General features: G+C 40.0%; 2 protein-coding genes across 3 annotated transcripts in view; both read left to right on the plus strand.

Annotated features, from left to right (window-relative positions):
* Positions 1 to 4: 4 nt before the first annotated feature.
* LOC124062802 (kelch-like protein 12) overlaps positions 5 to 14,015 on the plus strand; it is a 28,628-nt gene continuing 14,617 nt past the window's right edge. Inside the window, exons 1-3 of one of the 2 annotated variants that reach the window (XM_046395772.1) lie at positions 5 to 236; positions 766 to 815; positions 7,343 to 7,413. In XM_046395772.1, the coding sequence (XP_046251728.1) occupies positions 135 to 236; positions 766 to 815; positions 7,343 to 7,413 (223 nt within the window). In that variant the 5' untranslated portion in view covers positions 5 to 134. The remainder of the gene's footprint in view (positions 237 to 765; positions 816 to 7,342; positions 7,414 to 14,015) is intronic. The other variant, XM_046395775.1, reaches the window with a different exon arrangement.
* Positions 2,570 to 5,323, plus strand: cebpb (CCAAT enhancer binding protein beta). The gene has a single exon (XM_046395778.1). The coding sequence runs from the start codon at positions 2,783 to 2,785 to the stop codon at positions 3,656 to 3,658; it is 876 nt and encodes a 291-aa protein (XP_046251734.1). The 5' UTR covers positions 2,570 to 2,782; the 3' UTR covers positions 3,659 to 5,323.

A 14,015-nucleotide genomic window follows, 5' to 3' on the forward strand; every position in this document is an offset into this window, starting at 1 on the left:
GGGTTCTGAGGGGAAAGACCGCATTTTCTGACCCCACCCGTCCTGTCTGGTGCCCGCTCTGCTCTCAGAGGTACTGTCGGATTTACACTAGATGGGGCTGTCTTTCTCTGTGGTGATGTGAAACACGACATGCTATGAAACACGTAAGCACCGGAGAAGGTGTTCCAGTGTCATCTCACCCTGCAGATTGTGAGAAACCACAGCTACAACCATGGAGCGGACGGAGGAGTTTGCAGGTGTGACCAACTGCCTTTGTTTGCTAATGTTAGCTAACATTAGCAAACTTAAGATACATGTTGTTGTTTAACGTGCCCATACTGAGTCAGTTGTCGTGAAACATCACTTCTGTCACTCGAATACATTTTAGCATTTCCGTTATTCTCCAGCTGCCACTTGTCACTGTGGCTGTTCAAAACAAGAAGTTGAATAGGATCGTAGTAAGCTAAATTAGCAAGAGACAGACGTAAAATACTCCATGACAAGTAGACTAAATGTCCTCAATCCATGACTGTGCTCAAGTCAAAGTACAGTAGAAGACTACCTAAGTATTGAGGATGATTTAAAACGAACCATAGCTGTTGAATAAATTAGATTTCTCCCTGAAATGTAGCGTTTAGTTTAAGAGAAAAGCATGTACTGGAAGTACTCAAGTGAAGTGCCACCTCAAAAATAGTATTTAAATACTGTACTTGGCTGTATATGTCTTGGTGACTAGACTAAGTAGTAATATTACCTTGAATGTTGTGGTAATTGTGCGTTTTGCAGGTGTATTTCCATTTCAAACTACTTTATACCTCTACTCTAAACTTCTTCAGGTAAATATTTTACTTTTTACTCCATTACATTTGTCTCATTTTTACAAACCATTAGATCAGATTATGTCATATTATGTATATAAATGTATAAATTGGTCGGTTTATCAAGCTGTTTGCCCATCCAGCAACCACTTTGGGTGAGTTTACTGGCCCCCTTTAAGTATTATTTTACATTGTGCTATTCTTCATTTTACTTAAGCAACAAAACTGAGTACTTCAAAATGTCTGTGCAGGGCTGGATTATACACCAGGCAGTTTTGTAGAGAGACTTTGTGTCTTAATCGAGTTTTGAAAGCGTCAAGGAGTCTTATCCCACACTGCATGACTCATGGTTACTGTTTAGGTCTCTTTGTGGCCACACAATGAAGCGGACATGTATTCTGTTGAATCTTGAAGGTGACAGGGCACTTACACTACCGATTTGGACTGCTTTGCCAGTAGTGATCCAACAGCAATTTTTTCCCAATGGACCTTAAAATGTGTTGTGTATGTCCTATCTTGGCAGTCACCATTTTTGGTGACAGCAGACAGCAGTTAATCCATGCAAAAAAGAAAGAAAGCACAGCACAATCACAGACTCGAATACCTCACAGAATAATCTCTAACACCGGTGAATGCATATTCCGAGGATCGACTTGGATAAGGGGAAGAGTGTACATTTCTGGGAAGATAAATATTTATGTGAACTGTGTGATGTTGCGCTTGTGCAGTCTTTCACCTCACCACAAGGTGGCAGTAAGACTTTATTAAATGACATTAAATGACACAAGTTTCTGTTCATAACAAGAGCTAAGAAGAACAGCTTGTCTGCATTTAGGCTCATTAGACCTTCTGAGTTTTTTATATGATACCAAGAGCTAAGTCAAGTTACCGTGTCCGGTTTGTTGGCTATTTACTGTAAATTAAGTGTTCTGAAAGCAAAACCGAGATGACAAAGATATAAAAAGTCCTCTTAGAGTTTATAGGGAACAGACTAAACCATTTTAAACATAACCCAGGCTGATCACATTCCTCATAACACCCACTCTGACCTTCTTGCTGTATTGGAGTGGATGCATCATCTCATACAATTTGACCACACACAGACCACTTTAAACCAGTCTGTGAGTGTTGTGGGGAAGCAGCTGTCTGCTGTGTCCAGGGCTGCTGCTTTTATGAGCATTTCCTCATTAAATGATTACGCATGAACTTAGAAAATGGTTGCCACTGAGAGGATTTTTTTTCCATTATTGTCGACTTGATGAGATGTGACTGTAGAGGGCGTGAGTGGTCGGGCTGTCCACCAAAATGTTGGTTAGAAATATTCACCGCATGTTGTTATGGAAGCTGTCGCGCGGTACTGTGGTAAACGCAACTGGTGTTTTCGTTTATTTTTACTTTTTATTTCTGTTTTATGTTTTTGGTTCCTTTTCTGATAAATTAATGAAAGCCGCTAAGGTTGCATTTCCCTCCAATTTATTCTGCTGCTGCGACTCAAAAGTCTGTGCCACAAATAACTGGAACAAATGCCACACAAAACACGGGTTATTTTTTTAAATATATATATATATATTCTATTATATAGTTGTATATATATATTCTATATTTGTGTTCAGAGATCATAATACTAATATATGTATATTTATATATGAATATTATGAATGCGGGAAAGGTCCGACAGCAGCGCAGGTTGTCCGGTTGGCTCCTCGCTGCGCTTCACACACCTGCCCAGCTAAACCCCGCCCCCTGGTTTTTAAATAAAACCCCCCGAGACAGGAAGACCTGTCAATTCCTCTCTGACGCTTACACGAACAGTCTCCTCGAAGTAGTTTCACTGCGTGTTGTCACAGGCGGTGACAGAGGGATTTAAACTCACAACATTACGACACTTGAGCGGTTTTCACAACTGAGGCAAGTGAACCAGAAACCTCTCAGGGCGTCTCGTCTCAGCCCTCGATGCTCCTGCAATCCGGCGGGTGTTAAGATCCATGGAAGTGGCCGGCTTCTACGACGAGGGCAGCTTTGCTATCCACAGTAGAGACAGCATTATCAGCCCCATCAGCAGCGGCTCATATTGGAGGCTCGGTGACTCGATGACGGAGCTGGGCATTGAAGAGCGGGAGAGAGCGATAGACTTCAGTGTTTACCTGGACTCGGCTTTGCACTGTCCGCCGCAGCAGCTTCAGCAGGGGGACGTTTACGCAGACTTCCTGGCGGAGAACAAGATCAAGAGAGTGGCAGCTTTACAGGGCTACAAGAACTACTCGCTGCTGAACGAGCTGGAGGCGAGTCAGTGCGACAACCTGAGAGACCCCAGGGAGCCCTACGCGCTGGGTTACACAGAGCTGCAGGAGACCCGGGTGGATAGTGTGCTCAGCCCTGAACTCATCGGGAGCCGCTACAAGGCTGCTGCCGTCGCCGCTGCTGGTGAGAGAGAAGACAGTCAGGAAGACGTGAAGATGGAGAATGGGTCGTCTGGCTTTGACATGAGGTCCTACCTTCAATACCAGTCCACCAGCGGCAGTCTCGGAAACATCTCCACTGCGTCCTCGACTTGCTCCAGCCCGCCCGGCACACCTGCCCCGTCAGGTAAGAGCAGGTCACCATCGCACGGCGGCAAAATGTCGAGCGGGAAAGCAAAGAAACGCCTGGACAAGGACAGTGAAGAGTACAGGTTGAGGCGGGAGAGGAACAACCTCGCCGTCAGGAAGAGCAGGGACAAAGCAAAAATGCGCAACTTGGAGACTCAACACAAAGTGCTGGAACTGGCTGCAGAGAATGATCGTTTACAAAAGCGCGTAGAGCAGCTGTCCAGAGAGCTGGCCACCCTGCGCAACCTGCTCTCCGCCACCGGACAATGTTAAGAAAAACCTCCACCAGAGACCCAACACGGATTTCTGAACCGCTTGTCAAATCATTCATGGACTTTTATTTTTTAGAGCCGGAGGTGATCAAGTGTTGAAAAAGGTACGCTTCACAGGTGAAGACAGCGACCACCAGTTTACAAGGACTCTTTGAATGGGACTGTAGAAGTGGGTGCATGGATTGCGCAATCATTCCCGTTTCTTCACATGTCGCCATAGCTTTATTCTCAGATGTAATTTTGTGTACGCAGTATTTCTGTGCAGGTTTTACATACATGCGAGTGAATTTCTACATTTTGCGTATTTGGAGCAGTGGTTGTCAAGGGAAGAGTTGTGCTGCAGTGAAATGATGCAACTCTTTGTAATAGTATTGGCAATGAATGAAATAAATCTAATTATTTAATATTAAAAGGGAAATGCTTTAATTGTACTTGATATTTTATTGAATTAAACAGATTTATACTTTGTTTAAACAATTTCATTTGTAATTCCTTCTTTTCTGTCCTTTTGGAGCAGGTGTTGGCTCAGACAGACATGGTTGCCTTTGACATGCACACTCACCATAGTCAGACTGTGTATTACGTGTGATTTCCAACATACTGTAGATAAAAACTGACGCCACAGTAAGGCGGATTTGTAATCGTTTAATTCAGGCCAGTATGTCAAAACTGGAAGAAAGAACATACTGTAGAATACGAATGTGAATTTTATAAAATGTAGTCGTCGCCTGTGACGTTTTCAAAATGCCTTGCATCACCATCGTCTCGATCCATTATCGTTTATGGTTTCCACAAACAGAGAAATGGCCTTCAGTGGTCTGATCAGAGTATAAAACAAGGTTTATGTGAAGTTTAAATGAAACACAAAGGTGACGTGGTTCAAAATCACTTGGTTTATACCAGACCAACCAAAGCGAAGAGCTGACTCTCCGCACTATTATTGGTTAACCTGTAAGGCCATTTGCATTCCTCTGTTTACTCACTGATTTAACACAAAAGTCCTCAGATTAGGAAATACATCCAAGCATTTTATACTGAAATGATACTGCTGATAGCAGCAAAAACGTTTGGCCACACTGCACGCAGCACAGAAATGTAAGCTTTATCTTTAGCACACGGCTCTGTCAATAGTCTGCTGGGTCCACTGGCCTAGAGAGGGGTTCAAGGTTGCATGGAAATTAATCAGCAACTAACCTCACACCACCTCGGGTCTTGCTTCAATGCCAAGATCTGGGTGAGAGTCAGTGCATGAGAGATATGAATAATCCTGAGCAAACGTCATTTTAACTCTCAAGTGGAAGCCCCTCAGCAGAAAATGTAGAAGTTAAAAATGGTGGTGACAAAGGAGGTTAGACCAGACATGATAGATTAGTCCACAATTTGTTTGCAGTGGAATTTACCAAGCCCTGAGACTGCATTTCACTGTGTGCACAATACAAAATGTTATCTGTCACGAGCAAAGCAAACTCCAGACAGAGAGGATAAAGAAAAAGGCACGGTGGGATTTGTATGTGATCCGTGACGTTTCAGGGTGGGGAATGTTGTCTAACTCTCGCTTCGAACTGCAGACAAGAGCACAATCCACCTCTGTTAGTTTTTCAGGAGGGGACGTATTTGCTATCACTGAAAAGTTATGTTATATGCTCCAAATAAAGTATTAAAACTGTGCTGTTGCTGTTTTGTTCTGTGAGAGATGACATTTGGATACAGTGAATATTTCAACACACTCAATGATGGAACAGTTTAGCTTTTAACTGTTGTGCAATATCCTCCCTTTCCAACACATCATCGGCTGAAGAATGCTACACCCACATTTAAATAAGACATTGTTGTCCTCCATGTACAGGACAATAGCTGTAAGTCATTGTTCCCTGGCTTTGAGCCTTACTGGATACGAAACTGTGCAAACACAACTGGCATGTTTTGTTTTGTTGTTTGTTTTGTTTTTTTTGGTACTAGATTTCCAGAAAAGTTTAAAATCTAATTAACACAAACACAGAAACAAGGTAATGTGTCACGTTATGAGTTAATAATTTAACGTCCAGCGCTCTGTTGCTGTGACTTTCTTCAGCACAGGTCCTCGCTCTCGTAGCTGTCAGCGTTGGCAGAAGTTCACTCAAACATTCTAGGCATTCTTTCTTCGATGACCCCTTGTTTCCTATTCGAGCCCCGCTCAGTCTTTCCCTGATCCTGGCTCGCATGCTGACAGGAGACAGGGAAATTCCCACACAGGATGACCTCTTTTCTTGAACATTTAGCCCAACCCCCTTTCCTCATTTTACCGTCAATGGGCAGTGTCTGTCCGTAAACTCCTTGTTGCATCACAGCCCCTCCACAGGCTCAACTGGCCTCCTAAAAACTCCACTGATAAAGCAATCCAAACACACACACACAAACACACACCTGTCAGACTTAATGTCCACTCTGTTCCAGTTGTTGAGAAATGGAAGGATTTTTTTGTCCATGAGTCATATTAATGTGTTTTTTGACATTTCTTAGCACTTGTTTGTTCCTCAAAAACACTTCTCTGCTATGTTATTTATTGTTGATTGTGTTATGTTGTTGTGATGATTGTGTTTCCAAAATTAATCGAAAAAAGCAATGATGAAAACAATTCTGATGTTTTAATTGTTTAATTTGGCCTTGGTCCAGATTTTCTGGCTGGCAGCACCACATTACACAACCAGCAGAAGTGCATTAGGTGAAATTACACCATGAAAACAGATGGATTAGGATTTTATTGCATCTCCACAGATAAGGTTATTTAAAAACGGGTATGACACATTCGAATTATGGCATAATGGAGAGCTGCAACAATCAGTTGATTTACTGATTAGTTAGTCAGCAAATATCAGTCTGCAATTTGATAATGGAATAATGGTTTTAGTTATTTTTAAGCAAAAAGCTAGTCAAACAAAACAAGATATTTAAAGATACCATCCTGAAATTCAAGTCATTTTTACTGGTATCTGGTGTTATCTTTTAACGTTAACATTTAACTGTCACTGGTTTAATGTTGTTTGTTGTTGTTGTTGTTTCATAACATCTAAACAAGCAAGTTTTCACCTCACCAGTTCCAAAATGCAAATCACAATCACAATTGAATTTTGGCAGAATATGAATTCTGGCAATATTCACTGTTTTTATTTTATCATATATCAGGCTTTGGCTGGATGGACAATACTTGTCAGTGGGATTGATTCATTGTTGGTTTTGGGCATTTTATACAATTTGTTGACAACTGGATAAATTGAGAATGTTAATCATCTGTTACCTTAAATGATAATCTGTTTCTGACAGAGACGACGCTCAATTAGTTTTTTATTTTATCTCCCGGATACACAGATCTCTTTTGGTTTTTGTTATTCCACATCCACCTGCTCAGATTTATGCTGTGGAGTACCTCAAAGCTCTATTCTGGGTCCTGCTCTCTTCTGTTTTTATTTTTATATCTGTTTTGTTTCAAATGTTTTCCTTTAATATCTCACACTGCTGTAAAAAAAAAAATAAAATCAGACAAGACAAAGTGACACAGATGTTTTTTTGGTAAACTCTGAAATATTCTGTAGAAAGTAGCCAAACTTGTGTCACCTTTCTAGTCGCAATTAAAACGTTTTTTTTATACAAATTTTCACATTTTAAAGTTATAGGTGATTTTACTGTGATTTTGTGTGTGTAATTACAGTTCCTCCCCAAGTGAAAGGGACACCGGATATCCGGGGCATTGTAACGGGAAGCTAGACCGCCTGAGCTACGGTAAACGAACCAGAACATGATCTGTCTTGAAGTGCACCAAGATTTCGACATCTTGTTCACTTCTGCTATTTTTGCTGTGAACACACAAAACTGACGTGCAGAAGTGACTTGCGGTCACTACGCAGCAAGTATCACTGCCCATGTCTTGTGTAACACCAGGCCATCCTTACAAAGTGAGTGCAGACTTAATTATTAGAGCAACAGTCATGTGTGAGACGAGTTCATTTTATTTAATTAATGTTTTGTGCGCACTCATCAACAGGTGCATACGGAACAGCATTAATAAATCAATTCATACATGACTGTATGTGATGTAAATAGAAGTTTGCTTCTTACACCATCTTGGAATCTGACAAATTTAAAAGGCCTCTGAATACATTTGAAAAGTTTATTCTGCATTCACTATTACTTGCTCTTACAAAAGGAAAATACGACAAAATCACAATTATTTTTTAACAGTAGTATGTCATATTTTTGGTAAAAGAAAGTACAAAAGAGACTCCAATGCACAAAGTTTTACTGGCACATGCAACCCTGAATCTAAGAAGTTGGGACACTGTGTAAAACCTAAATTAAAACAAAATGCAATCATTTGCAAATTATCTGTGTTTACCGACAACGGTTTTACAAAGTGTTCCCCATCCAATGTAGTAACATCCTTTATACAATTGTGTTTCACAAGGTGGTGAACCTCGCCCAATCCTTGTTTCTGAACAACTGAGCCTTTTGAAGATACTGTTTTCATATCCGATCTTCATCACCTGTTACCATTTTCAGTTTTCAGTTGACTTGTAATGTAAAAAAGGAATAGCCGAATCACATGCAGCCCAACGTTTTGGGAAATTTTAATGTTGTATTTTGTTGACATTCAGCAAAAACAGTAACTTATTCTGTTAGTGAGTTTAATGGATAATAATGCATCACATTTTACACGCTGATCATAGGATTTGAATGTAAAATCTTAATATGTAAAGTAACATGTGAGTACTGCAATCACATAGAGTATTATATTTCCTAAACTGTAGTGAATAAAAGTAGCATGAAATGCTAATTTGAAAGTTTAGCTGTGATCAACTTTCCACTTCTGTATTTTTCAGACATTAATGAACTGTTGACCTTTTCCCCAATCAGTATTCAATAATCAATGGCAGATATGAGTTCTTTTAGTCACTTAGGGTCACCTCATACTCTATTATCATACTCGCTTATCCATACGGACAAGTAGACCTCGCTGATTTGTTTAGAAGTTCATTATTGCGGGACTTTATGTTTAAAGAAGGAAGATGTCCAGCTAATCTTTAGAGGTTCCAAAGTTTCTGTTAATATAGAAAGTAAAGGCAAATGCACTATTCCTCAAAGCTGCCCTCTAAAACTTTCCTAGATTACCAGACTGTTCAATCAAACGCACATCCTGTTTTATTTTGATAGCCAGGCATTGAAATTTACGAATTTTATGGAAGTGAAAATCTGTCCATTCAAGAAATGCTCCCATCAATTGTGCAAACAAATAGCATGGGAAGGGCACTTACTGTAAAGTGCACATGTTAAGTGAATCAAGGGTGATGAAGATAGTTTAATGGAATTGAAATTTTAATTGGTACAGCAGTTGCGGGCTGTCATTCTGTAGCATCGTATGAAGTATCACAGATAATTATGCGACTAAAAAGGTTGTTTTCAAGTTTTTCATCCCAATTCAAACAAAAGGTCCCAAAAGAAAGGGAACAAAAAATGTAATACCTTACATATTAAGAGAGGGTGGGGGTGAATTTCCTTAGAATGATAGGAAGATTCTGATCTTGTGACTGCATGTTAGACAGCCTGAAGGAGAATATTTTAAAAATGAAACAAAGCCATTTTGTTGTCTCGCTGCAGCAAAGTAATAAGAGTAAAACATACAATAAATTCTCAGCTTGACAGCCGTGAAATCACAGACACCAGGCTGATATAGTAGTCATGTGTGGGTTTTGACATGTACGGATTACTCAACAGGAAGTAGGGTGTGTTGATGATGGTGGCAGCCTTGAAAATATTCACCACCCACACCAGCTTAACAATGTGGCCATCCTCACGTTCACCACGTCTTACCTTTCACCTCATTCTGAAAAGTTGTTGTTTCGAACACAGCATCATTGACAAGCATGTGTCTGCTTCTGTCACGGGTTCAGCGTCAGTATATCAAACCCGCAATCACACATCAGATGCAACAAAATGTCGTCTTTTTCCACAGTTGCTATGAAGAAAACATCAACAATAACTCAAAAGAACACAGTGGTGACATCTGTGGTTAGGCAGGCAGGTCAGGCAGCTTTGTTTACATATGGACCATATATCATACGTCATCACTCCTAGCAGCATTTCAACAAGAGGAAGGATGCGGGAACTTTGAAGTACACCGAGGGGGGAGCACCACTCCAATCTCTTCGTATTTACGCTATGACCTACATGCAATAACTTATGACAGTCGTGGTACAATATGTCACATTGGTGTCTGTATATAACGGTTGGTCCTCAACAGCAACAGCCAGGGGGGGACAGGAACAGGAACAGGAAATGCTCACGGGTGAATGTCTCAACAGACGTAACCAAAGACATCAGCCTCTGACTGAGACACTGCAGTTTAATGACAACAACAGGACAGTGTTTTTACATAAGAGTTCAAAACAATCACTCTGCTTGGTCAGGGTTATTCTCAAGACAGAACATTATGTCACGTTTAAGGACACCCTCTGACCAATCTCTTTACAACGCTGCTTTCCAAACACCAATCAAAGAAAAATAAATTAGAATGCAATGTGAAGAAAAGTATTTGCAACAGCAGAAAGAAGAAACTAAAAGCCAAAGTAAATTAGATTATGAACTGATATATGAACTGAAAAGTGCAGGCTCAGTGACCACAAAATGACAATCGAAAAAAGGAAGACTAAATGATCATGGCAACCAAAAGAAAACAGAAAGAGAGAAATGCACTTTCTCCTACAATGTAAAGCATTCAGTGAAATAAGGAATGTTTACTTTAATAAGCTTAACTCTGTAATTTCAGATTTCAAACATCTTAATGATCTCTCAACATTAAGAATAGTCTTATAGGAGGAGACAGAGATCTTGATGCCCAGTGTGTTTTAACACGTCACAAGCTGAGGTGCAGTGAATGACCCAGGCAAGTGTGATGTGATGTTTTTAAATGTAATTGGTGATATGATCACTGAGTGTATTACTCTGTCGCTTCATACAATCTATTACATAACCAAGTGTTTGGACAGTTTGTATTTTACTGCTTTAGCAACGTTGTTCTTGAAACTTTGGTGCCAAAGAAACCGTTTGAATTGAACTAAATTAAACGTCTATGTAATATCTTACAGTTACAGCTGGTCGACCTGGAGATACTTATACCTGGCATGCAGTTAGGTCGTTTAATCCTGTGGTTCCCAACCCAGGGGTCTGGCTTCTCCAAAGAGTCAGGCTGTTTCCAGTCTTCATACTAAGCTATGCTAACCTGCTGCTGGCTGTAGTTTCATATTTACCATACAGACATGAGGGTGATACTGAGTTTCTTTTTTAACTCTGGGCATGGAAGCAGATGCGTGTTTTATAAGCTTTTATTCGCCTTTATTCTGCGAAGTATAAATGTGAGACTATTAACTATGGCTGTCAGGTAAATGTAGTGGAGTAGGAAGTACTAATATTTTCCTCTGAAATGAAAATACACAAGTGCAAGTACCTCATAACTGTATTGAAGCACTTTATATGCTTGAGTTCTTGATATACTGAGTTACTTTTGACTTCACTGGTCGATACTCAAAGCTGTCAAGACTCATTTACTCCCCTGGCTTCACTCAGTTTTGAAATAACAAGGGCATGATGAAACATGGCACACCTGACAGTGTACTCACACTTCCTGGTATCAAACTTCCATTGTACAGCTCTGGTGTGTAAGGTGACTCAGACTTTGCAGAGTCATACTTGGAAAGATCTGACTCCCCTTGCATTCAGGAATTTCCTGATCCCTGCTCGACTCCCTGTGAAAATTATCTGCAGGCTACAAAAGAGACTTACAGTCAAAGATCGTCCCACCCTCACAGCTGGCCAGCTCTTGGGAAGTTCCAGGTTAATAACTAAACTGAGGACACATGTTAAATGAGTCAGCGAGGCCGGCCAGATATCCTTTTTGGTCCATCGTGAATGTGGAGTCAGCACTATGCACAATTAGGCTGAAAAAGGAGGCACTGTAGGACAACGCATAGTGCACTTGTGACATTTGTTCAAGTCACTTTCAGGGCTGTCATATTCTGATCTAACTTGAACTTCCCACCAAAATCGCAAACATAAAATGTGTAGGCCTGGGAAATGACACACATAGGTATGACATACATTCAAATGACATTTAACTTATTTATATTGAAGGAGGTAACTAAATGAGAAACTTCTTCACCACAGACAGTCTGAGTCATGACAACATTGTTAAGATCACACGCTCTGCAGTTTCAATAGAAACAACTGTGGCTTTAAGATGACTTCCGGTCGCACCTTGATTGTAGTTTTCCTGCTGCAGATGAGTGCAGCGTGTTCCATCTTGCTTGTTCTTGCTTGACGTCAGCACAAAGTGGTGGTTGGGAGTGCTATTACTCACTCTGTTTAAGTTGCATTCCTTTACAGCACGCAGTGCCTGCCTCTTATTTCCCAAACAGGAAGTTCTAGCCAAGACTGTTGCCAAATCATCTGCGTACACCAGTGTGGTGGAATTTACTCAAGCAGTGTATGTGTCTCAAGACATGTTGTTCCCTTCTTTAATGTTCACTGGTCATAATTAATGTGGTCTTTCGCTACAACAAAGCTAACCTAATTTTTTGGCTTTGTTTAGTGGAATAGTTTGGACATCAACCTTAACTTTTTGTGTGTCTGTGTATTAAAAGGAACCATGTGTGTTTACACAACAAACTGCCAAGAAACAATTTCGATAAATGCTTGAACTTCAAGTCTAGTTTTGGAAGGTAAACAACATTTTCATGAGAAATACTCTTCATGTAGTTGGAAGCATTTAGAATGTGAGTGAAAGGAGAATAATATTTGCAGCGTGCAGCATCATTGTCCCTGTAAAAACTGAAGACAGGCTATGTTCACACCCCAGTTCAGCTGAAATGAAAAGAAGCACCAGGAGGTACACAGGTACCAAGCAGAAAACAGGAAAGAGTGGCCAGCAATAACAGCTGAGGCTCCATATTCACAGAGAGAAGCCGTCAACTTTCACAGTCCCACAGAGCCACCTTGTGGTGTTCCTGTAAAACTTCACAAAGCAGAGTTATTACACGTTCACTGCAACATAAAGGAAACTGAAAGAGCACAGTTAGGGTACAAAATATATTTTCCGACAAGAAATTTTTCCAAAAACCCATAACTAGTGGATCGTTAATTCTCAATAAATAATTTACTGATGTCTTACAGATGAGTTATAAACCATCATAAAAAGGTACTTTTGGGTTGTGAAAACTTCCACTGACTGATTCAGCCTGTTTCTGCGAGAGCCCCAGACAATGGTCCAAAGTTTATTAATTTTTAATTACTTACACTTGTAATTGCTGAGTTAATTAACATTTATACCTGCGGACCTGATGGCTTAATAAGTACTAATGAATATGTGTTATATGAATTATCTGGCAACCGAAAATATATTATAACCTGAACTACAAAGAATTAATGAATGACTAGCAGGTAATGAAGATGACTTATGAGGACCTTAATAAAGGTGCCTTATTGGAAAGTGGATACTCCATTAACAGTATAGAGTAGCATTTCATTGATTGGTGGCTTTAAGTTAATAAATATCATCATAAAGAGAAGAACCAGGAAAATGGAGCACATCACTCCTGTGGTTTACAAAACTAAACTGCTCCTAAACTTTAATCTGAATTAAAATCTCTAATGTCTAATTAAACTCTTCCCTGTGCGATTGATTGATTCATTTCTCTGCTGCAATTTCGCTTGCATTATTGAGTTTAGGGCAATTAACCGCCCTGCAGCTTCACTGTAAGTGTACTCCTGATCTGTTATTTTATGTCTAATTGTGTTTCATTTCTCTCAGCCACAACAGGTTAAAATAATGCAAAATATTATTCATGTTTTTGATTGATGCCATTTTCATCCCATGCGACGCGCTCGTAATATTTCTGAATAAAAGCAACTTGTGATGACAAGCTGAAGAGCCACTTCAACGTCTGCCCATTCAGGTCACAGAAAAACGAACCCGGAAAACTGGAAACACTTCAGTGACCACAGCGATGAAAGCTGTCAAAAGAACACAGTGATGTGACTTTTTTATTACCATAGTCATCATTCAGAAGAAGTAAGTCTAAATAAGGAACTGCCCGCTTGCGAGTTGAACGAAATGTCACCTCGCGCTAGTAAATCGAGCAACTCACTTGGCTTATTGGGCAAGTGTTAAAAAAATAAATAAATAAATAAACACATTGTTGAGTACATGCACAGTACTGATCAGGCACTCATGGAAAATGGCGGATAAAATTAAACAAGACATTACGTGACGCCGAACATTAGTCTTTGTTGTTCGTTAATCACTAAAAAAATAAATCAGTTTGTATAGGAGCCAA

The sequence above is a fragment of the Scatophagus argus genome, chromosome 8 (assembly GCF_020382885.2).
Source record: "Scatophagus argus isolate fScaArg1 chromosome 8, fScaArg1.pri, whole genome shotgun sequence".
NCBI lineage: Eukaryota > Metazoa > Chordata > Actinopteri > Scatophagidae > Scatophagus > Scatophagus argus.

Bases quoted from the DNA above. Each gene is read 5' to 3' on its own strand.
- cebpb (XM_046395778.1), top strand. From the start codon at position 2,783: ATGGAAGTGGCCGGCTTCTACGACGAGGGCAGCTTTGCTATCCACAGT.